Source organism: Bos grunniens, chromosome 13, assembly GCF_055505025.1.
Source record: "Bos grunniens cultivar Pamir isolate PY7600 chromosome 13, Bosgru_T2T1.0, whole genome shotgun sequence".
In the NCBI taxonomy this organism is placed as follows: domain Eukaryota; kingdom Metazoa; phylum Chordata; class Mammalia; order Artiodactyla; family Bovidae; genus Bos; species Bos grunniens.
The window spans coordinates 67,865,053-67,888,356 of record NC_141177.1 but is presented as its reverse complement, the minus strand read 5'-3'; the positions used below and the strand labels follow the sequence as shown (position 1 = coordinate 67,888,356).

At 42.8% G+C, this 23,304-nt stretch overlaps 1 protein-coding gene and 1 long non-coding RNA gene across 4 annotated transcripts; one reads left to right on the top strand and one right to left on the bottom strand.

The window, feature by feature from the left end:
- The first annotated feature begins 5 nt into the window (after nt 1-5).
- LOC147361179 (uncharacterized) lies at nt 6-14,891 on the top strand. Its single transcript, XR_015139862.1, has 2 exons — nt 6-72; nt 13,247-14,891. It is a non-coding gene; the product is annotated as an uncharacterized LOC147361179 (long non-coding RNA).
- On the bottom strand, nt 6,966-23,239 carry ATP5F1C (ATP synthase F1 subunit gamma). 3 transcript variants are annotated; one of them, XM_086334835.1, is made up of 10 exons: nt 23,155-23,239; nt 16,493-16,527; nt 15,863-15,994; nt 12,628-12,832; nt 11,906-12,049; nt 11,721-11,785; nt 10,564-10,719; nt 10,072-10,168; nt 7,733-7,769; nt 6,966-7,105 (listed from the first exon to the last, which is right to left on the bottom strand). In XM_086334835.1, exons 1-9 carry the CDS (start codon nt 23,208-23,210, stop codon nt 7,763-7,765), a joined length of 897 nt encoding a protein of 298 aa, XP_086190961.1. In that variant the 5' UTR covers nt 23,211-23,239; the 3' UTR covers nt 6,966-7,105; nt 7,733-7,762. The 3 variants fall into 3 exon arrangements, with proteins under 3 accessions (XP_086190961.1, XP_086190962.1, XP_086190963.1); XM_086334836.1 differs by lacking the exon at nt 7,733-7,769; XM_086334837.1 differs by lacking the exons at nt 6,966-7,105; nt 7,733-7,769 and having other exon boundaries at nt 9,987-10,168.
- Nucleotides 23,240-23,304: the final 65 nt, after the last annotated feature.

Here is a 23,304-nt window from a genome sequence, read left to right as displayed (position 1 = left end):
GTAGCAGAGCGATGGTCCCGGTGTTGACTCTCGGGCCTGGAAGGATGCAGGAAACGGCGGCGCGGGGCGCAGGTGAGGGATGCGCCAGAGGAGGCAGGTGCCTGGGGCCTCCTGGGGTACTCGATCGGAGGGGACCGGGGAGGGCACCGTCAGTGGTTCAGGGCCCGAAGAAGGAGCCAGGATGTGGGTGTTAGAGAGAAGTGAGAACCCGAGAGGCTGTGAGTGCAAGGGTGGGCTTTAGGGGCGTGGAAACTTCCAGTCGCGGATCTAATCAATCCTCTGCTAAAAAAAAAAAAAAAAAGATCTGTTTACCAGTGTATAGATTAAATCAGGTCCAAGCTGTTAATCGTGTCATTGGCAACTCTTCACAATAGGGCGGGATGTAAGGTGTGGCCTGTGTGGCGCTGACCACCGGATTCAATTTAAGGGGACAGCAAAAAGCGTAATGAAAATTACTAGTATTTTATCACAGTTATTTAAAAATCCGAGCTACTACCCTGCCCCTTTCCTGTCTCGGGTCACCTCTTTCAAATCGCAGCCCTGGTTCCAATAAAATGTTATTTACAAAAACGGGTGGCATGCTGCTGGGCGAGAGTTTGCCAGTGTTCCCTTCACCAGCGTCTGCTGCAGCTGCTAAGTCGCTTCGGTCGTGTCCGACTCTGTGCGACCCCATAGACGGCAGCCCACCAGCTTCCCCCGTCCCTGGGATTCTCCAGGCAAGAACACTGGAGTGAGTTGCCATTTCCTTCTCCAATGCATGAAAGTGAAAAGTGAAAGTGAAGTCGCTCAGTCGTGTCCGACTCTTAGCGACCCCATGGACTGCAGCCTACCAGGCTCCTCCGTCCATGGGATTTTCCAGGCAAGAGTACTGGAGTGGGGTGCCATTGTCTTCTCACCAGCGTCTAGGATCTGTCAAAAGAAGAGAGGACTCAGTTGCCTACAGAGGTGAAAGTCCTAAAATCCAGCTGGGTGTATGAAGAACTGTTGCCTGCCCTAGATTCCCTGCTCCAGGTAAGGGCTACCAGATCTTAAGGAGCTGCAGGAAATTGGGGTTTTGTGATCAGTAGCTCGATCAATATTTTTAACTATTGAGAATACATTTAAAAAATTGTGTTATTCTATTTATTTATTTGGCTGAGCTGGGTCTTGATTGTGGTGTGTGGGCTTCTCGTTGAGGTGGCTTTTCTTGTTGCAGACACAGGCTCTAGGTGCACTGGCTTCGGTAGTTGTGACTCTAGGGCTCCAGAGAGTGGGCTCAGTAGTTGTCCTCATGGGCTCAGTTGCTTTTTGGCATCTGGAATCTTCCTGAACCAGGGATCAAACCCCTGTCCCCTGCATTGGCAGGCAAATTCTTATTCACTGTACATGCCACCAGGGAAATCCTGGGAATACATTTGCAAGCCAAACTAACCCTACATTTAAGTTAGATTCAGCCTATAGGAAGCCAGGCTGTATTGACTCACCTACTCGGTCTTGACCCGTTTTTGCTGTTTTCTTCTAAAAGCTTCTGGAGTATTCCTTCCTCCCCTCCCCTCCTCTATGCTGTGTCCCTCGTTCTTGTACCCATCACAGTGCATTTAGTATTTGACTTAATGTGCCACTCCAATAAATTGTAAGTTGCTCCATGACTCTACCTTCTTATAGGGACCATTCCAGAACTTTGAACATAATATTCAATTTTTTTTAAGTTCCAGTAAACCAACAGAATGGAAAATATGATACTGCAGCTGAATGACAAGCTGCAGACAATGAACAATTTAGTAGGCGGCAGGCTGCCTTTGTTTTTCTCCACTGACAGTTCTATCCCCAAGATTATCAAGGACCTTCTGGGTGCTAAATCTCTGGGACACTTCAGTCCTATCCTTGCTTGACCATTTTGTAGCCATTTGATAATGTTGAACACTCATCTTCATTTTGAAACTCTTAGATCTCATGACACCCTACTCTCTTCTGTTCTGTTAATACTTCTGGAAATTCCTTTTACATCTCTTATATCGCCTCTCTGTGTGTTTTCAAACGTACAGAAACATTGAAACAGAAGTACAAACACAGGTACACACATCACCTAGATTCACCAATTGTAAATATTTTGCCACATTTACTATATACATCCATCCATATAGAACTTTTTTTTTTTTTTTTTTCAGAATAGTTTGAAAATCAATTGCAAACATCTTGACATTTAACCCAGAAATACTCCAGCATGTATCTCCCCAGAGAAGGACATTCCCCTCCGTAACCGTGTGTCATGGATTCAGTTCTCCAGTTCTGAGGTGGAGATTGACCTGCAGGTTTATCGAGTGCTCCTAGGGTCTACACCTATACAAGGAAAGGGGTTTCCAATGCACTTTTCAGAGGGACCTCCAGCAATCCCATAGGGAGCTCTAACTCGGGATTGACCCTTCACCTCTGTCCTGAGTTGGAACAAAGGGGCTGGACCTTTATATTCCCATTTTAGCAAATCATTACCTGAGGAGAGCATACGATATGAGACAATTCCAGGGAACACGGAAGCCTTCAGTCCTTCAGGGGAGTGGGCAGTGCATTAAGATAGCCTATACTGTATTAGTCCCTTCTGGCTGCTGTAACTCAGACTGGGTTATTTATCAACATTTATTTCTCACAGTTCTGGAGGCTGGAAATCTGAGATCAGTATTGTCTGGTGAGGGAGGGCCCTCTCCTGGGGCACAGAATTTTCAGGTTGTATCCTCACAAGGTGGGAGGAGCCGGGGAGCTCTGTTGAATCTCTTTTATTACAGCATTAATCTCATTAATGAGGGCTACCCTCTCCTGACCTTCCCAAAGTCCCCACCTTATAACACCATCACATTGGGCATCAGTTATTGTAAAATATTGGCTGCATTCTCTGTGCTTTGTATTACATCTTTGTGTTTTATTTCATACTGGCAGTTTGTCCCCCTGAATCCCTTTCCCCTATTTTGCCCCAACCCCTGAGCTTCCCGGGTGGCTCAGTGATAAAGAACCCACCTGCCGATAAAGGAGACACAGATTCAATCCCTGGGTTGGGATTGAATTTCCTTCCTGGAGAAGGAAATGGCAACCCACTTCTGTATTCTTGCCTAGGAAATGCCATGGACAGAGGAGCCTGGCAGGCTACTGTCCGAGCGATGGCAGAGTTGGACACAACTGAGCAACTGAGTGTGCACATACACCAACTTCTTTAAGTCTTTAAGTGTACCACTGACTTCTGCCTCCCCCGACCCCCAGTGGAAGTGAAAGTTCAGTCATGTCCGACTCTTAGCAACCCCATGGACTGTATAGTCCATGGAATTCTCCAGGCCAGAATACTGGAGTGGGTAGCCTTTCCCTTCTCCAGGGGATCTTCCCAACCCAGGGATCAAACCCAGGTCTCCCACATTCCAGCTTGATTCTTTTACCAGCTGAACCACAAGGGAAGCCCGAGAATACTGGAGTGAGTAGCCTACCCCTTCTCCAGCAGATTTTCTCAACCCAGGAATCAAACTGAAGTCTCCTGCATTGCAGGCAGATTCTTTACCAACTGAGCTATCAGGGAAGCCGTTAAGTCAGTTTAACCAGTCTGAAAAATTTGTCCTCTGCCTTCCCACTGCCATAGTTCTTACCCAGAAGCCAGGGAACCAGCGTGGGGGTTGTACGAACCCGCACGTTCGGGATCCACCTCGTGCCTGGGGCTGTGTGTTCCATCTACCACTCCCAAAGCAGTCTTTGTGGTGGCCGAGGGGCTGAGCCAGCTCCCAAGTCCTGTCCTAGCATCCGCTCCCTCAAACCCTTCCCGTGAGCAGGGTCCCAAGTCAGACCCGCCCCCAAGGTGTGTTCTGAGACAGATCTCAGAAGCAGGGTCTGAGATGGAGACTAGCGAAGAGGTGCTCTTGAGATCACTCCCTGGATGAAGGGAAGGAGTCCAGCTGGGGAGGGAGATGCTGAGCTGCAGCCCATCCTCAGGAAAGACCTCAGCAAACCCCACAGAGAGCTTTAGAACTGTCCTGAGCTCAGGCAAGGGGGCACGGCTTTACTCCCACGGTGATCAGGCCATGGGTGTGGGCTGCCCAGGAGTGGAGCCATGACCGTGGGCAAGGTGGTCTCCAGCTGAGGCAGTTCCAAGGAACTTTGTCAGCTGAGGGTTGTGTGCTGCCAGAATCCTCGGAAGCTAAGAGAATACTTCCTTCAGTCCAGCTGAAGGGGGGATCCTTGAAGTGTATCTCAACTTCCATTACCCCACCATCCAAACTATCACATACAGCAAACACAAGATTGATACAGTCACCTGACCCAATGTGAAGTAGCATTCTTAAATTTTACCATTGTTCCCAAATGTCTTTTATAGCTTTTTTTTTTTTTTTTAAATCTCTGACCTATTCAAGACTCATTCATTGCACTTAGTTTTTTTTTTTTTTTTTTGGTCGTGCCAAGCGCCTTACAGGTTAGTCAGTCCCAAGCAGGGATCAAACCCAGTTCCAAGGCAGTGAAAGCCACTGGAGTCCTAACCACTGGCCCACCAGCAAATTCATTTTCCTTTCTTGGTAAGGCCAATCCCACCAGTTGTTTGTCTTTTGCTTGTTGGTTTTTTGTTTGGTCTTTCATGACGTTTACTTTTTTGCAAAGTCCAGGACAGTTATCTTAATAGGATGTCCAGTCTTTTGTCTAACACAAGGATCTTCCTCACTGCCCTTTGATACCCATCCCAGCCTTCCTGTTGCTCCGCTGTCTCTAATCTCTGACAACCACTAGTCTATTCTCCACTTCTAAAGTTTTGTCATATAAAAAAATGCTACATACATGGAATCAGAGAGTGTATAACCTTTCAGAATTCCCACCATAATTCCCTGGACATTCATCTAAGTTACTGTAAACTGAGCTTTTTCAACTCATTTTTTTAAAAGTGGGTTTTGTCTGATTTGTGGATGTTTAAAAAAATACAACTATATTCAAATTTTATTTGTATTGCAAATGTCTTCCCTCAGTATTTCGATAATTTTAATAAATTCTGATTGTCAAGACTTTTTAAAATTATATATATATATATTTTTTTTTTTTGCCATGGGACATATGGGATCTTATTTCTCCAACCAGGTATGGAACCCTGGTCCCCTGCAGTGAAACCATGTAGGTCTTAACCTCTGGATTGCCAGACAAGTCCTCCTCATTGGGGGATTTTTTTACCTGGTGCCTCAGATGGTAAAGAATCTGCCTGCAATGAAGGAGACCTGGGTTCAATTCCTAGGTTGGGAAGATCCCCTGGAAAAGGGAATGGCAACCCACTCCAGTATTCTTGCCTGGAGAATTCCATGGACAGAGGAGCCTGGCAGGCTATAGTCCATGGGGTTGCAGAGAGTTGGACACGACTGAGTGACAAACACTTTCACTATACCCAAAAGGCTTACATTTTTATTATGTCTTTGCACCAGACTGTAAGCTCCTATAGAGGAGCATAATTATCGTATCTTCAGAATTTAAGAGTGCTAACACACAGAAGTGGAGAAGGCAATGGCACCCCACTCCAGTACTTTTGCCTAGAAAATCCCATGGACAGAGGAGCCTGGTAGGCTGCAGTCCATGGGGTCACTAGAGTCGGACACGACTGAGCGACTTCACTTTCACGCATTGGAGAAGGAAATGGCAACTCACTTCGTGTTCTTGCCTGGAGAATCCCAGGGACGGGATGCCTGGTTGGCTGCCGTCTATGGGGTCACACAGAGTCGGACACAACTGAAGCGATGCAGCAGCAGCAACACATAGAAGATCAGTAAACATGATGATAACTTAAGTGTATTGGGTAACATTTAAACAGCTACAGCACTCATCCCACGTCAGATTCTAAGTATTTTGCAAATACTGATTCATGTAGTCCTCATAACAACCCTATAAAGTAAGTCCTATTTTAATCATTTTATAGATGATAAAACTGAAAGATTAACTCACCCAAGGTCACACAGCTGGTAAGGGCTGAACTAGGATTCTAACCCAATTTGCCCCAAAGTTTATGCTCCATGTTAAGAGCTTATGGAAAAACCCAAATGAACTTTTTTGGCCAACCCAATACACAGTCTGAGTCACTGATCAATTAAGTACACAGAAGTATTCATCCACATGTGCAGAGACTTGCCCAAAGATGCTTATTAACAATCATCGTGGCAACATTTCAGAGCAACGCAGGTAGAGACCTAAGTTTTCAGAGGAAAACAAGTGTCACAAAAACTCAGAAATCAAAATGGCTCTTAAATCATTTCAGGGAAGCCAGAAAATGACACTGAGATTCTGTTCAGTTTACCTTCCTCTGGCAACCTTCTTCTTAATGGTTTTAAAAGAGTAATATAAAGTGTTGATGATAGGCTTTATATATATTTTTTATAGTTATGTAGTCTTTTGTAATTCCTGTATTACTTTTGCAATAAAAAAACCCCTAAAAAAGTTAAATGTTAGTCACTCAGTCATGTCTGACTCTTTGCAACCCCATGGACTATAGCCCTAAATCCTCTTAAATAGGAAAAAAAAATCCCAACATTTTGGCAGGGCCAGCTCGTTCTGTAGAATAGCTCAGGTGCCCAAAGTTAATGGCTATCTAAATGTGAATGTGAAGTGAATATCCTACTGAAATGGTTCTCAGTCCTTGGAAAAGATTTAAACGTTTATTTAGAGTCAGTATGTCCCTGGAATTCTCCACCCTCTATACAGTAGTGAATGACTCGGACATGGCACTGTTGCCTTGCGCTGGTGGTCTTCTGAGGGTGACAGGCAGGGAGGCCTGGGTTGGGGTTGTGGCTGGCACCTCTTCCTTCCACTCTGTGACCCCTCAGAAGCCAGGCTTTCCATGGCTGTTAAGAAACCAAAAAATCGCAAGAGCCTCTTCAATTAGCTTCTTACTAAGAAATTTTAATACAAGTATGTTAATATTTTGAAGTGTTGTAAGATCTCAGTTTGAAAATGGTTGTTCTTATATAATAATAGTAAAACAAAAAAAGCAGTGATTTTATGTTGAGTCATTTATTGTAAGATAATTTACAAATATCTTGCTGTCTTTAGTAATCTGAACAATGGACCAATAAATTCTTCTGACAAGGACAGCAGTAAGCTAAAAACAAAATCAGCTTGCTGAATTCTTCTTTACCTGAAAAATAAAAGTATACAACAAATAAAAAACAATTTTTTTTCTTGGAAATTAAATATATCAAGAGATAATATGTATCTAAAGTGGGACTTGAACTGACTCTACATAATAAGCTGTTACTCTATACACTAATGGTTCTCAAGTTTTGGTCTAGGGACTTTTTCATGGGGTCTGTGAGGGCAAAACTAATTTCTATAACAATGCTGCTTGCCTGTTTTATTCTCATTCTCAAGAGTACATGGTGGAGTTTTCCAGAACCTACATGACCTGCAATGTCAGAACAGAATGAATAGAGAAGTGGAGAGGACTGGGCTATCTTTTGCGAAGTCAGACTTCAAGGGGTTCTGAGACCAGGAAGTCTGAGAACCACTGTTCTTCACCAGCCTGTTTTTAGTACTGCAAAGGAATGCTGATTCTTTATCCTTGTAGTTTAATATATTTAAGAAGGAAAAAAAAAGACCCCTAGCATCAGCCCTGTGCTCCCACAATCTGACTGCTGCCCTAATGGCCGGCCAGTCTCATCTCCCAAGAAATCAGTTTCCCTGTTGCTGAATTAGTTTGAATTCTCTCTGACTGGGTTTGTTTTCTGATGGGATGGGGGGAAGGTGTGAAATATTACCACTTTACCTCTTGTCTGAGGATGAAACTTGATTTTCATTAGTCCCTGGGTTATTATATTAGAAGGAAAACACAAACAGAAAACAAGCAGGTCAGGAAGCAATCCATGCTGGTTAATCATGTACAATTTCCAACTAGAAAAGCCCATTTCCTCATTCACTACCTTGAGTATATCACATAAATACTTACCAAAAGAGTTCCTTGAAACAGAGTCACTAATTGTTAGGAAACATTACAGACCTGAATCTGGTTAAAGTAATAAAACCATGTTCATGCAAGTAGGCAGGGCTATGAAAGCATACTTTAAACCACAACTTTGTTATAAGTAGTATATAATTTTTTTTTTTTTTTAAGCTAGCAACTAACATTTGGCACCTCAAGTATGGTTTACTCATGCCTTTTATTACCAAATAGCGAAATGTGTTTGTATTAAATACTAGCCTTTAAGCAGAAGAGCTGATAGGTTACAGAGCATGCAAGTTCATTTCATATAAATAATCCATCATGAGGATTATTAAGGTTTGCATAGCTAACCTTTAATAAAGGATTTAGCCTGCCTTTCTAGAAACTGAAAACTGAATAGTCAATTTCCAGTTATTTGAACTGTTATTAAAAGTCTCATTCTTCATGTCCCAATCTCCTTCTCATTTCTCTGCATTTGCTACTTTCAGTCAGGTCCCCATATTCCTAATCAAGAGCTGGGTCCTCCACTCTGCAGAGGCTGTAGCCTCCATTTATTCTGAGCATCCATTCCTCTTTCCCCTGGCTCTCTGCATCTCACAGCTCCCAGACCTTCAGAGTGCAGTTCTTTCCCCCAGGCCTCGGCACACTCGCCACCAGAGAAGCAGTAGAATGTACAGCAAGAAGGACACGAATAATACACCTGCTTAACCCCATCCTAGCTCGCATGTCATAGAAAACAACTGTGTTGCAGGGAGAGCATCTTAACTGTCTCTGTCAAGCTGGCAAGTGGCAGGACCACTCATCACTGCCTGGATGCTGATGCTAACAGAGCAGGAGTGACCAGGAGGACAGATGGTTCAAACGCAGGCTTGAAAGCAAAATAAGAGAAGGAAGGCTGTTTAGGACAGCAGAGCTGATGGAGCCAACCAACACTGACAGAATGGTCTCAACCAATTTGTGTGTGTCTCTGGAATCCTGCCCATTTCCATCCTCCAGAGACAAAAAGGACCAACTTCTGTGTCACCTTAGCGATGAACCTTTCCCCGAGTCTTAAACCTGGACCCACGTACTCATATATTCAGCAAAGTGTTATTTCTGTCTCTTCTAAAATTCCAGTTCTTAATACACTCATGGCTCACCATTCATTCACTCCACAAATATTTACTAAGGAAGTGCATGCCAGGTGATGAAGCTACAAAAGTGAATGAGACATGGCCCCTCTCAAGCCACGGGACACAGACAACCTAAGGGCAGTTCCTAATAAAATGGTGTAAGTGCTGTGATGGAGGGAAACACGGGAAATAGCCCCATTCACACCACAAAGGAGGGTTTTCTGGGGGAAAGGAGTCCCCCAGCTCCGTTATGAAGGACAAACAGAAGTCAGTCAGGTGGAGGATTAAGGGTGCAGGGGAAAAAAAGAATGACATTTCAGGAAAAAGCATGTGCCACTTAAAAAATATATTTCCTAATTTGGGAGAGAAATGACAAAGATGCGTTCAGAGGGCATAAAGGGGAGAAAGTCAAGGGATATTTAGAAGAAGGTAAGATTTAGAGAACGTGGTGACCAACTAGCAGGAGGTGAGAATGAGTCAAAGATTACTTAACACACATTTTATCTTTCGGCACAATTGTCTACATTTTCTTATCCTATTAGGATGTAAACGCCTTGGGACAAAGGATCCCACCCTTTAGCACTATATGAGGCATGCAATGGGTGTTCAACGTAATCATTTTTTATAGATTTCCCATTACTGCAACCCTGGTTACAAACATTAACATCTAGCTAAACAACCAAGACATTTTCTTGAGGAAAGCGGTATTTTAAGAACTATCGAAGGACAGTACTGATACAGAAAACTTACTTAAAAACTTCCTGACCCTACCACCATTCAATAATTTACAGATTAAAAAAAAAACAAACCGAAAACCAGTAACTCATAAACTAAGCCTGAATGTTTCAGCTGAAACAATCAAAAATACTCTAGAGATCTCATTTTCATCAAATCTTTATATTCTAAGAGTAAGTAAACAAGATTAAGCAATAGATCATTTTTTTGCTGTAACAGACCAAAAAATGCGAGGGGAGAAGGGGACATAAATGAGCCAAGGATAAACGAGCAGGCACTACGAGACAAGAATGCTGAAGGCAACGCTCAGTTACTTACAGAGCCGCAGCACCAGAGATGATTTCTATCAGCTCCTTGGTGATGACAGCTTGGCGGGTGCGATTGAATGTCAGAGTCAATTTGTCAATCATTTCAGCTACAAACAAAACAGAAGATCAGACAACAAGATCTAAAACCAGAAAAGAATACCTTGCTTACTAACTCATTCATGAAATGTAAGTTGTTTAATTCAAAAATAAGATTCTGTCTCTTTTCAGGTAGTAGAACTGGCCTCTTGAAAAATGTTATGGAGATATTTTTTTTTGTATCTTCCAAGAATTAAAGTACTTGCACACTTACTTCCTACCAAGTAAGACGTTACTTCCTTTAAGGAGAAGAATATAACTTTTCTATCCTCACAGGATCAGTGGCAGAGCCCAGGACCAGACCCCAGCTCTCCTGCTCCTCTTCCAGAATTGCTAACACCCTTTGATATGAGCGAGGGCCTCCATGCAGCCTCAGCAAAGGGAAGCCCTTGTGCCGAGCGCTTACAAGCATTCTTGCTGGCGTTGTCCATGGCCGTCATCCTGGCGCTCTGTTCACTCGTGGTAGATTCCTTCAGGGAGTAGTAGATGATGTTGGCCAGGCTGTATTCCTGGTAGTTCCGCAGCACATCAGCATCAATGTCATCGTAGATACTCATGCTCTCTGTTGAAATGCAAAGACTGATTTAATCAAGAAGCTTCCTGGTGCAAAAATCCTTTATAATCACAGAGAAGTCAATGTGAGACTGGTTAAAAGACACAGTTCTAAAAGCTTCATCATCTATTTTCATACTATAGATTATAGCAGATTTTCAGTAAAACATGATGTGTAAACAAAGCACTTGGTATTCTACTTGAAATGCTTAACTTCATAAAACTCAAAAGGCTGACATTTAAAGTAACAGCCCTACATTTCAGGGGTATAAAGCCTCTGGACAGCATCTAGCAGAGTGCCCTGGACTAAGCCAGCACAGTCCGGGACCGTGTTTTTCAATAGAGAAATTAAGGAGAGAAATGAGACTTGTATACTGTGATATAAAAATCCCAACTCAACCATGTGGTTATTGGAGAAATTTGACAGTGTCAAGACAATGAGGGAGGGAAAGTTTTTCTGAAAATATGAGTCAGAGAGTTAGAGGCTGCTCTGCATTTCAGCAATTAGGCAGCATAAATTTAGCAGCGCATTCAAAAAGTCTTCATTAGGGTAAAATGAGACAGGGCTGCATTTCATTGACTTAAGATGCAGAGGATCATGTAACTCCTATTTTATATACCATGAAGAAATAAAGTAACACAGCCAATTAAAAATGACGTGTTACTGACTGGTAGAAGCACCTCAATTTTAGAGACATTAAAAAGTGTACCTCTTAGAATAGAAGAAATATAATATATAGGAGAGGAAAATGAAATTGGTTCCTGAGTATTATTTCCAGAATGCTTCACTGAGCAATGATGACTTTCATATATAATGTTGGCCCCCAATGGATATTTATTTATACAATGAATGTTTTATGGTTTCATGGAAGCTCCTAATAGATGGTGATAGAAACAACTCAACATTTTTGTTACTGCTGAAAAAAAAGCCACCCTGACAAATACTGTTTTCCTCAATCTGCAAATCTCTCGTTTCATAGGAAAAATACTTGTCATACAAAATATACTTACCAGCACTTGAAATGGTATCAAGGGAAAAGATGGGCTTTTCTTCTGTCTTGTAAGAGATGACAGACCTAGAAATGGCAAAAACTAATGTAAATTCCAAGATTATAATTTCACACTATTAAGGAGACATTTACTCAACTGAAAAAAATCTGAACATAAAAAAGCTTGGATTCCAACATTTTTCTTGCCTGAATCGGTTAAAGATGATAGACCCTTCATCAAATTCGTATCCAGAATTTAACAGCTCAAGGGCAATGACTGACGCATCCCCAAAGGTAGGGGGCCTCCTCCCCACTTCTTTGAATGTCACCAGAAACTGGTCAGAATGAGTCCTATGAGAAAACGAAGAGATCATCTGTAACAGCTGAGTGGAATACTTCTGCGCAGGGAACAAGGCAAAAATACTCTATGAATCAAGTGTATTTTGAGTGGAGAACGTGGTGTTCACTGAATTATAAGGTACCCCCTACGTTATTATGATCACCCATCCTTCAGAGCCTGCCCAGAACTGAGGACTCACAATCAGCTTTTCTCGCCTTATCTCTCTCTCTGCCTTTACTCCTCTCCTGCCAATTCTAATTAACTGTTATTCATTTCTGGCATTTCCAGGCCATGACAACTCCTCAGAGTCCTCATTACAAAAAAAAAAAAAAAAAAAAAGCCCTTAGCTTCTGACACTCCTATTGTATTCCATTTATGGTTTGGAAGAAGGAGAAGCAAATGACAAGTAAAAAACAAGGGAAATCTACACAGTCTAAGATATCCTGGAACAAAACTTGAAACAAAACAAAGCTTCTCCGTGTGTATAAAATGGCAACCAAAAAGACACCTTGCTTAAATCAACTATCAAAGAAAATGCCCTTTACTCACGCCTGCAGCCTTCTACATAAACAATATGTATTTATATTACCTGTGAAGTATACTCCTGATTTTATCACCAACTCCAATAATCTTAACTTCTTTCCCAGCTGCTGCAAGGTTGGCTGCCTCGCTTTTCATCTGTTTAGCAACCGAGGAGTGAATAGCACCACAGAGCCCTCGGTCCGAGGACACACCGATGATGAGGTGCTTCTTTTTGTCTTCAGGAGTCTTAATATCAGCCTTTTCATACAGAGCTTCAAAAAAAAAAAAAAAAAAAAGGTGTAATTACACTAAATACAGCAATAACCCCTAATTCACAAAATGATGCCTTTACTTATCAAGTATTTTTGCACTTATTTCATTTACAAAGAGGTTGAAAACCATAAAGGTCTAAATCTCTGTTAAGAGGTCTCTAGACACAAAGTTATCTAAGTACTGACTAAAAGAAATCACTAGTACAATCACAGAGCTTGAAAAGAGGCCAGACTTAGAGAAGCGACAACTTGTCTAAACTTACCAAATTTTTAAATAATTAAAATCTTCAGAGTACAACCAAGAAAGCAGGGAGTATTTACTGAACTGTTCATATATCTGCACAGCGAGCTTTTATGAAAACTATTGACATTAAAATAATGGATGCCATTTTACTTTGGGTGTTACTTTTACAGCCTCACTTGGTTGGTCTGATCTTCGAAGAAGCAGAAGCCAAGAGGGATTCAAATAGGGTTCAATACACATGGATTTTACTGGGAAAATGCCTGAGAGAAGACACAGGAAGGAGGTCAGAAGAGCCATCACACTGCGATGCCTGTCTGACCAGTGGGAAGAAAGGTGAGGAGGCAGCTTCCTGGCCTGCAGAGCAGTCGAGGGAAAGCTCAGCAAGGCTGCCAGGGAGCCCCAGGTCTCCACAGAACATGCAGCCTGAGCACCCCATCTGTCAGGAGGGGCTCGTGGGAAGCATGTCTCAGGTGCAAACACAGGATGGTTTCAGCAGCTGTCTCTCTAGTTGGAAACTGCATCCTCATGGCTGCCACATGCCCCCACTTCAACGAAATTCCTATTACCCTTCTTCAGCTAGAGCAGGACTCTCAAATTTCAATACCTGAGAATCCTCCATAAAAGGTGGAGAAAGGTACATACTCAACTCTAAAGTTCAGGGAAGTGAAGAGAATATTCCTTTTGAGTTTCTTTTTATCTTTTATACTGTACAGCATAAAAAATAAAACTCCTATTTAAAATTCTTAAATATTTTAAAGATTAGCCATTTAATATCCAGCAGTTAATATTTTTTCATTTTGAAGGACTTAGAAGTTGACTAGCAGCCTTGACTTGAATTTTTAATGACTCAATCAAAAAATGGGCCAAAGAACTAAATAGACATTTCTCCAAAGAAGACATACAGATGGCTAACAAACACATGAAAAGACGCTCAACATCACTCATTATCAGAGAAATGCAAATCAAAACCACTATGAGGTACCATTTCACGCCAGTCAGAATGGCTGCGATCCCAAAGTCTACAAGCAATAAATGCTGGAGAGGGTGTGGAGAAAAAGGAACCCTCTTACACTGTTGGTGGGAATGCAAACTAGTACAGCCACTATGGAGAACAGTGTGGAGATTCCTTAAAAAACTGGAAATAGAACTGCCTTATGATCCAGCAATCCCACTGCTGGGCATACACACTGAGGAAACCAGAAGGGAAAGAGACACATGTACCCCAATGTTCATCACAGCACTGTTTATAATAGCCAGGACATGGAAGCAACCTAGATGTCCATCAGCAGATGAATGGATAAGAAAGCTGTGGTACATATACACAATGGAGTATTACTCAGCCATTAAAAAGAATACATTTGAATCAGTTCTAATGAGGTGGATGAAACTGGAGCCTATTATACAGAGTGAAGTAAGCCAGAAAGAAAAACACCAATACAGTATACTAACGCATATATATGGAATTTAGAAGGATGGTAACAATAACCCTGTATACGAGACAGCAAAAGAGACACTGATGTATAGAACAGTCTTATGGACTCTGTGGGAGAGGGAGAGCGTGGGAAGATTTGGGAGGATGGCATTGAAACATGTATAATATCATGTATGAAACGAGTCGCCAGTCCGGTTCAATGCACGATACTGGATGCTTGGGGCTGGTGCACTGAACGACCCAGAGGGATGGTATGGGGAGGGAGGAGGAAGGGGGGTTCAGGATGGGGAACACATGTATACCTGTGGCAGATTCATTTTGATATTTGGCAAAACCAATACAATATTGTAAAGTTTAAAAATAAAATAAAATTTAAAAAAAAAGATTTTTTAATATTATACCACAAATATTCTAATCAGATATGCAAGTCAATTTCTTCATTAAGCCCAGCAGAGAACAGGACTCATAAGAGCAAACAGCTGGTGTTGTTAAAGATGGCTAAAACCTAACGGAACAAGTCTCTCCTATACTGCTAAGTGAAACTAAATACAGTATTTTTATTTTTAAAAAAGTCTTTATTGATTTTGTTACAATATTGTTTCTGTCCAATGTTTTGGTTTCTTGGCCATGAGGCACGTGGGATCTAAGCTCCCTGACCAGGGACTGAACGTGCACCCCTTGCACAGAAGATGAAGTCTTAACCACCGGACTGCCAGGGAGGTCCCAGTATGGCATTTTCAAAGCAATGAGTCATTTCAACTGAAGCATGGAACGCTATCATTTTCTCATACAAAACTTTCGGTAGCAGTATGAATGCATGCTCAAGAAATATGAACACAAGAAAACTCCTGCAGAAAGTTAATTTCTAACAGATTAATACAGATAATACAGATATATCTTTTTTCCTCCTTTACAGCTGCTCTTTCAACACTCTGTCCATATACTCAGTCATAGCCATGACTGTTGAGTCAAATTCCACTGCAGGGTACCCCCATCCCAACCTGCAGTCCTAAAAGATCACATCACATTGTAACAGGATAAAATCAAGCATCTGAGTCCAATGCACTAAACCCCATGTTCTTTTGATGGCATATTTAATAATCTAGGAACAATCTTTCAGAATACTTTAAAAGGGAGGTGAACACATACAGTGATGAACAGAGACAGGCTCGGATGCCAAGTCACGCAGGTAAAGTCACGACTGTACTGGACTTGGGTTTTCTCCTCTGCAAAGCTGGGGCTCCAACAGTGCCCGCCTGCACAGGGCTGCCATGACCGCGAGTGCCTGTAAGTGCTCAGGACCTCGATCTCTAGCTTAAAAGGTCTTTGTAATCTGACTGCACGCCCCTCTTACCCAAGGACCCCACTCCATACACTCGGGCCGGTTTTAGCTCTCTCTCAGCTCGGGCGTATTTCGCTGCTGCTACCATTTTCATAGACTTGGTAATCTTCTGGATGTTTTTGATTGATTTTAGTCGCCTGGTAACTGAAAAACAGAAGTGCCGTGTTAAGATAAAGGAATTATGATTCCATTTGTGAATTTATGGGAATATTTTCCTAAACTGCAAGGTAGAATAACTAGCAGTTAGACCAAACTAGGCTTCATATTACAGTTAACAGTAGAGTACCAGTAAGTCAGACCTTGCGCTATCTGGACAAGCAAAAACGGCAATATAACAGTAAATTATGCATGTAAAACATTAAATGGCGTTGAAAGTGGCTTTCAACCAAAAACAAGCCCCATAACATCTCACACGCCACACAGAGTACAGTTTTCCTAATCATCATCGTTCCACAGACAACAGAAGCACAGCCACCATGTGTTACCTCACAGCGGCTTTTCCAATGCCACAGACACACGACACACATTCACTGTCCATTTTAACCAAGTGCGTAAATGCGCTAACGCAGCACACTTTCAGAAGTATTTGTATTGGGCAAAATTTAGTTTTTCTTAATCCGCATATTGAGATAAAGTACTTACTATCTTTCAAAGTTGCCATATTTCGAACTTGGATCCTGAAAATAAAGATGGCAAAAAATGTTTTTTAGTTTTTTGGGAAAAAGCTCCAGAAACTTCCAAAGTTAATATATGGACTTAAAGAGTGGCCCATAAAGAAACAATCTATCAAATAGTAAGACTCTGAATATATATGGATATATATAAACCCCTAATACGGATATCAAGCCCTGTTTGAAAGGTCTGTTTCTAGTTGCCCTAACATAAAGCTTCCACTGAGGTCACATGGCATTCACACAGGCTCTATTTCCGACTCCATGTCTTAGCCTATATTGTTTCCATGACAGACAAGTCCTTCCCCTTGTCAGGCTATCCAGTTATTCTTAAACTCAAGGTCAGCCACTTCTAAAAACGATTGCTCAGTTCCCAGGCAAGCTCCTAACTTCCTCATTTCACCAATAAATAACGTAACACTTTAGGATCAATCATACATTCTAACATAACCACATGTGTCAAAGTAGAATTTAAAAACCAATTCTTAACTGTTCCAACTCAATCCAGTGAGCTTTTATGGAGCAGATACTCTGCTCCAGGACTTGGTCTCTGACCACAATAAGCATACTGCTGCTGCTGCTAAGTCACTTCAGTCGTGTCCGACTCTGTGTGACCCCAGAGACGGCAGCCCACCAGGCTCCCCTGTCCCTGGGATTCTCCAGGCAAGAACACTGGAGTGGGCTGCCATTTCCTTCTCCAATGCATGAAAGTGAAAAGTGAAAGTGAAGTTGCTCACTTACCGACTCTTAGCGACCCCATGGACTGCAGCCTACCAGGCTCCTCCGTCCATGGGATTTTCCAGGCAAGAGTACTGGAGTGGGGTGCCATTGCCTTCTCCCAATAAGCATTCTATTATCTCATAAACAAGATTCATGCAAACTTAAGATTTACATAAATTTTACATTAAATATTTTTCTAGTCTTTAAAGTGCGAACACATAAAAGTCAAAAATAGTAACAGTTAAAGATAAATATGAGAGGTTCTTCCCCTTATTGGTGAAGACAACATGTTATCGAACATACATCATCTTTCAGCTCTTAAATCCATCAAGCACCTGTTGGCCTGGAAAGCGCCAAGGAAGAACTGAGGAATCTATACATCTTGCCTCACAGAGTCGGACACAACTGAAGCAACTTAGCAGCAGCATACATTGTACATAAAGGAGGGCCTTAGGGCATTCCAAGGAACTGTATGCAATTTTGAAGCTGGAGACACGGCCTGTGTTAGTAAGTTTAAATATTATTTTATAGGTAGCGGGGAAATGATGAAACTTTAGTTGTTCAGTAAAGTACCTCAGATGGCAAGGAAAAGCACAGAATGATACTGAATCTTGATGACACAGAGGCCACAGGGGCAGCTGCTTGCAGTTTCCAGACAAGAGAAGGCAAGCACCTGGACTGAGAGGCTGGCAAAGCAATGGGAGCCTAGATCTGTGACCAAGCGGACCCAAAGGTTTCTAACTTAATGACCTGAGTGGACAGTGTTGTCATTTAACCAAGACAGAAAAGCTAGGTAGGGGGGGATTCTCACTTGTGATAATGAGTTTTGAATGCAATATTGTACTATGGGACCAGGTGGAAATGTGATCCGGGTCTGTGGAAAATATGAGGTATTTTGAGATTAGAGACAGATTTGTAACTATCAACAGACATGATGGTTGATGCAAAAAAAAAAAATTAAAATAGAAAAACAAAATAAAAAGAGCTGATCTGAGCTCTCTTTAGGGAGAGGTTGCTCTACTGAATATAGTTTTTGCAAATGAGAAGATAAAGGAAGTTCTGAATCAGCTGTGTGTCCCAGAAAATTGTCTCATGTCCTGAGAAATCGTCGGGAGATTATCCAAGAAACCGGAAGCTTACCCAGTACAATGGAGGGCAAATTGCACAGATAGTGGACTGCCATGATCTCCTATGATCACATGGTAGTGTGAGAAAAACCGAAGGAGCCCGTAGGGGATGGGGTCTGCGAGATTCACTGCAGACAGCTTGGAAGAATTTTAAAGAGCGTATAATGCTGAGGAACATTTCATGCAAAGATGGGCTCGATAAAGGACAGAAATGGTATGGACCTAACAGAAGCAGAAGATATTAAGAAGAGGTGGCAAGAATACACAGAAGAACTGTACAAAAAAGATCTTCACGACCCAGATAATCACGATGGTGTGATCACTGACCTAGAGCCAGACATCCTAGAATGTGAAGTCAAGTGGGCCTTAGAAAGCATCACTACGAACAAAGCTAGTGGAGGTGATAGAATTCCAGTGGAGCTATTCCAAATCCTGAAAGATGATGCTGTGAAAGTGCTGCACTCAATATGCCAGCAAATTTGGAAAACTCAGCAGTGGCCACAGGACTGGAAAAGGTCAGTTTTCATTCCGACCCCAAAGAAAGGCAATGCCAAAGAATGCTCAAACTACCGCACAATTGCACTCATCTCACATGCTAGTAAAGTAATGCTCAAAATTCTCCAAGCCAGGCTTCAGCAATATGTGAACCATGAACTTCCTGATGTGCAAGCTGGTTTTAGAAAAGGCAGAGGAACCAGAGATCAAATTGCCAACATCCGCTGGATCATCGAAAAAGCAAGAGAGTTCCAGAAAAACATCTATTTCTGCTTTATTGACTATGCCAAAGCCTTTGACTGTGTGGATCACAATAAACTGTGGAAAATTCTGAAAGAGATGGGAATACCAGACCACCTGATCTGCCTCTTGAGAAATCTGTATGCAGGTCAGGAAGGAACAGTTAGAACTGGACATGGAACAACAGACTGGTTCCAAATAGGAAAAGGAGTTCGTCAAGGCTGCATATTGTCACCCTGTTTATTTAACTTATATGCAGAGTACATCATGAGAAACGCTGGACTGGAAGAAACACAAGCTGGAATCAAGATTGCCGGGAGAAATATCAATAACCTCAGATATGCAGATGACACCACCCTTACGGCAAAAAGTGAAGAGGAACTCAAAAGCCTCTTGATGAAAGTGAAAGTGGAGAGTGAAAAAGTTGGCTTAAAGCTCAACATTCAAAAAACGAAGATCATGGCATCTGGTCCCGTCACTTCATGGGAAATAGATGGGGAAACAGTGTCAGACTTTATTTTTCTGGGCTCCAAAATCACTGCAGATGGTGACTGAAGCCATGAAATTAGAAGACGCTTATTCCTTGGAAGCAAAGTTATGACCAACCTAGACAGCATATTCAAAAGCAGAGACATTACTTTGCCGACAAAGGTTCGTCTAGTCAAGGCTATGGTTTTTCCTGTGGTCATGTATGGATGTGAGAGTTGGACTGTGAAGAAGGCTGAGCGCCGAAGAACTGATGCTTTTGAACTGTGGTGTTGGAGAAGACTCTTGAGAGTCCCTTGGACTGCAAGGAGATCCAACCAGTCCATTCTGAAGATCAGCCCTGGGATTTCTTTGGAAGGAATGATGCTAAAGCTGAAACTCCAGTACTTTGGCCACCTCAGGCAAAGAGTTGACTCATTGGAAAAGATTCTGATGCTGGGAGGGATTGGGGGCAGGAGGAGAAGGGGACGACAGAGGATGAGATGGCTGGATGGCATCACTGACTCGATGTACGTGAGTCTCAGTGAACTCTGGGAGTTGGTGATAGACAGGGAGGCCTGGTGTGCTGCGATTCATGTTGTCGCAGAGAGTCAGACACGACTGAGCAACTGATCTGATCTGATCTGATGTGAACATAAAAATTAAGGAAGAAGCAGCATCCACTAATTCCTGAGGAAAAGAAAATTATGAAGTATCTGCAATCTGAATACTGAATGCCGGGGTGGAAGTCCAACCCTGGCTCTCCACCAAGTGACTTCCAGAACTTTACTACCATCCACGATCCATCCTCATTAGGCTTCTACCTTCTCACATTAGTTTATATAGATAAAACATGTATGTACAAATTCATTTTCATTTTTCAGTGGATACATCTGGGTCCCCACAAGCATTTCTCCCCCTACCCTCACTTCTTTACAAACACTCATTTAATCCTCACACCAATCCAATTAATGGGGCACTACATTACCCCCATCTAACAGATGAGGAAATGATAGAGACACTGAGTAAGCTGCACAAGGCCACACAGCGAGGCAGTCAGGATTCAAACCTGAGGGTAGTCAAGATTGCAACACGGGCAGTTTGGCACCACTCCATCTGGCATACTACACACTGCTGCCTCATGCTTTTTACATTTAAAAGTAAGTATCTGCTATCTCAGTTTCAGATGAAGGCCTGCCTTCTCTCCTCTGAAACGCCTTCTCCCTTCCTTTTCAACATCTACATTTCCACTTATGGCCATTGGTTTCCTAATATAAAATAGTTCCATCTTAGAGAAGGTGGAACACTGAGAAATAGAAATTTATTTTCCCTCTGACACAGAAAAATCAAAAACTCCCTCCCCAACCAAATTTCTTATTTCCATTCTCTTAAATGAGCTTTTAAAAAAAGGTTTAATTTTCAAAAATTTAGTTGTTATTTTACTGACACCCTAAACAATGAAAATAATTTTAACCTACCATTCAGTTAATATTAGTATGCTTACGTCTCTGGAACAATGACAAACTACACGTTAACCAAAACAGAACCAAGGACATGCCTCTTCCTGGTTCTATAAAGGCAAAGGTGTACTTCCTTTTCAGATTAATTCTGTGGAGTATGAAACATTAAGACGGCTTTAATTGCTGAATTCAAAAGGCGATTACAGTGACTAGGAAGTGGCAGGAGCAAAACAGACACCAGGCACGCAGAATGATGGAATATGTCCATCCAAAAAAAGGAAGAGGACAGCGTCTGTTCTCCAAGGTGGAACGCTGATGTCTGATGAATATTCACAACCTACCAATTTGATGAAGGTCAGGACTTCCACATGTATTTGCTCACTGGGGTTCCAGTTTAAGCTCCCTGCCCCCCACAGTAGTTATCTTAGACAGAAGTGAAGTCCATTCAGTTGCAACCGATTCTTTGCGACCCCACGGACCTACCACGCTCCTCCGTCCATGGGATTTTCCAGGCAAGGGTCCTGGAGTGGGTTGCCATTGCCTTCTCCATCGCAGACAGAGAGCACGCTCAAATGATCCTTTACTAAAGGATCCTCAAATGATCTTACAGGTTTTTAAAAAGTGATTTTGTACAGTTAAAGGTAAAATATTTTGTACTCATTTCAGAAACTGTCCATTTTTAAAAGATCAACTTGGCTGACTTAAAGTTCTAAAAATATTTACAGGTTACATTCATGCACAGCAAGATGGGAAAAAAGGAAGGAAGGAGAACTGACATTTGCAGACCACTGCTGCATGTCAGACACACTGTCCTACAAACTTCATCAGGACCATGTCTGTCTGTTCTTCACACCTCAGCACTTTGCCCAGTATCAACTTGGTGCTGGGCAAGCACCCAACAAATGTGTGCCGAGTGATGAAGAAATAGGGCAACCTATGAGTGAGACTCCAACTAAGCTGACTCCTTCATCCCCATGAATACTCTTTTCAACATTAGGGGAAAGAAAATTTGACTTCCACGGCAAACCCACTAACATCTGTGTGTAGGTTTTTCACATCAAATTTAGTTTCTTCATTACCCTGAAAATCTTTTATCAGTTATCTGCTTAATGAAAACATACCTATTTTAATTAATGCATTAGAGCCCCTTCTCATAAATTAGGATACACACATCTAGTGCTGTGGCTTCTTAGAATTCTCCTATACTGTAAAACCAAGTAATTGCTAAAACACCCAGTCGACAGCTAACAATCCCCTTAGCAGCCTATCTGCAATCCTTCGAGACTGCCTAGCTTCAAAACATTTCATCCTATTACAGAGCACCACCACAAACCAACATTTATCTGCCTACTGCCAGGCCTTCCAACATGCCTTTTTTTGGGGATGGAGGAGAAACCAATGTTTATTAAAATCCCTAAAACTTGCATAGCAATGAACAGATGACGCTCTACAAGTCTATCTCCTCCTCCTCGGGACCTTATGATGACGTCATGACCTTGCAGGGCTACTGTTTCTGCACAACGGTTTCGAGATAGTTAAGGTATCTTTCCCTTCCTCGCCTTAATATTTTTAAGGTCCCTTTTGCAGCCCACGAGGGCACTTATTTCATTCACCAGTGCCCAGCAAGGCGCCTGCTGCAGAAGCGGTGCTCAACACAGGCTGGGAGTCACTGCCCTCTGCACCGCAGGGTTTCAAACGGCGTCAAGGACAAAAGCACTCCTTAACCTTCCGTTGGACCTTCCCTGGGGCCCTCCAAAGGCCTCCCCGAGGCCCGTCGCCTGGCGAGCAGCAGAGGCTTCCGAGGCGTCTCATTAGTCGCTGAGGAGATCCAAGGCCGCTCTGCAATTGACGGGGCCCAAGGTCCACTACCGAAGTCCCTGAGGACCACTCCGCTCGGCCCTCACCCCACCCCCGCCCGTCTCAGGAGACGAGGCGCGATCTCGCCGTCTCCGCTGCCCTCGCTCGCCCTTCTGTTCCGAGCGCCTCTTGCAGCCGGCCTCCGCGAGACCGGGGCCTGGCCAGCCCTGAGACCCCGGTTCAATCCCAGTTGCCTCCCCACTTGCTTCCCCTACCCGAGCTCTCCCATCCCTCGCAACCCTCTCATCCTCGCTGCGACCTGCCATTACCATTGTGGCTGCACGGTCCACGCCGAGAGGCCAGCGACGCCCGCCCGAGAGAACATGGTGACGCCGGCCCTGCTGAAGGTCGGTCAGACAGGCCTCACCGCGCGTGCGCGGAAGCTGCGTTACGCGCCCCGCCCACCCCGCTGTCTCCCT

What these genes read in the sequence shown, in the direction of transcription:
- ATP5F1C (XM_086334835.1), bottom strand. Translation starts at nt 23,210, where the DNA reads ATGTTCTCTCGGGCGGGCGTCGCTGGCCTCTCGGCGTGGACCGTGCAG. An exon ending in TGGACCGTGCAGCCACAATG is followed by an intron (nt 16,528 to 23,154) that starts GTAATGGCAGGT and finishes CTTTATTTTCAG; the next exon opens with GATCCAAGTTCGAAATATGG. An exon ending in ATCATCTTTAACCGATTCAG is followed by an intron (nt 11,786 to 11,905) that starts GCAAGAAAAATG and finishes TGCCATTTCTAG; the next exon opens with GTCTGTCATCTCTTACAAGA.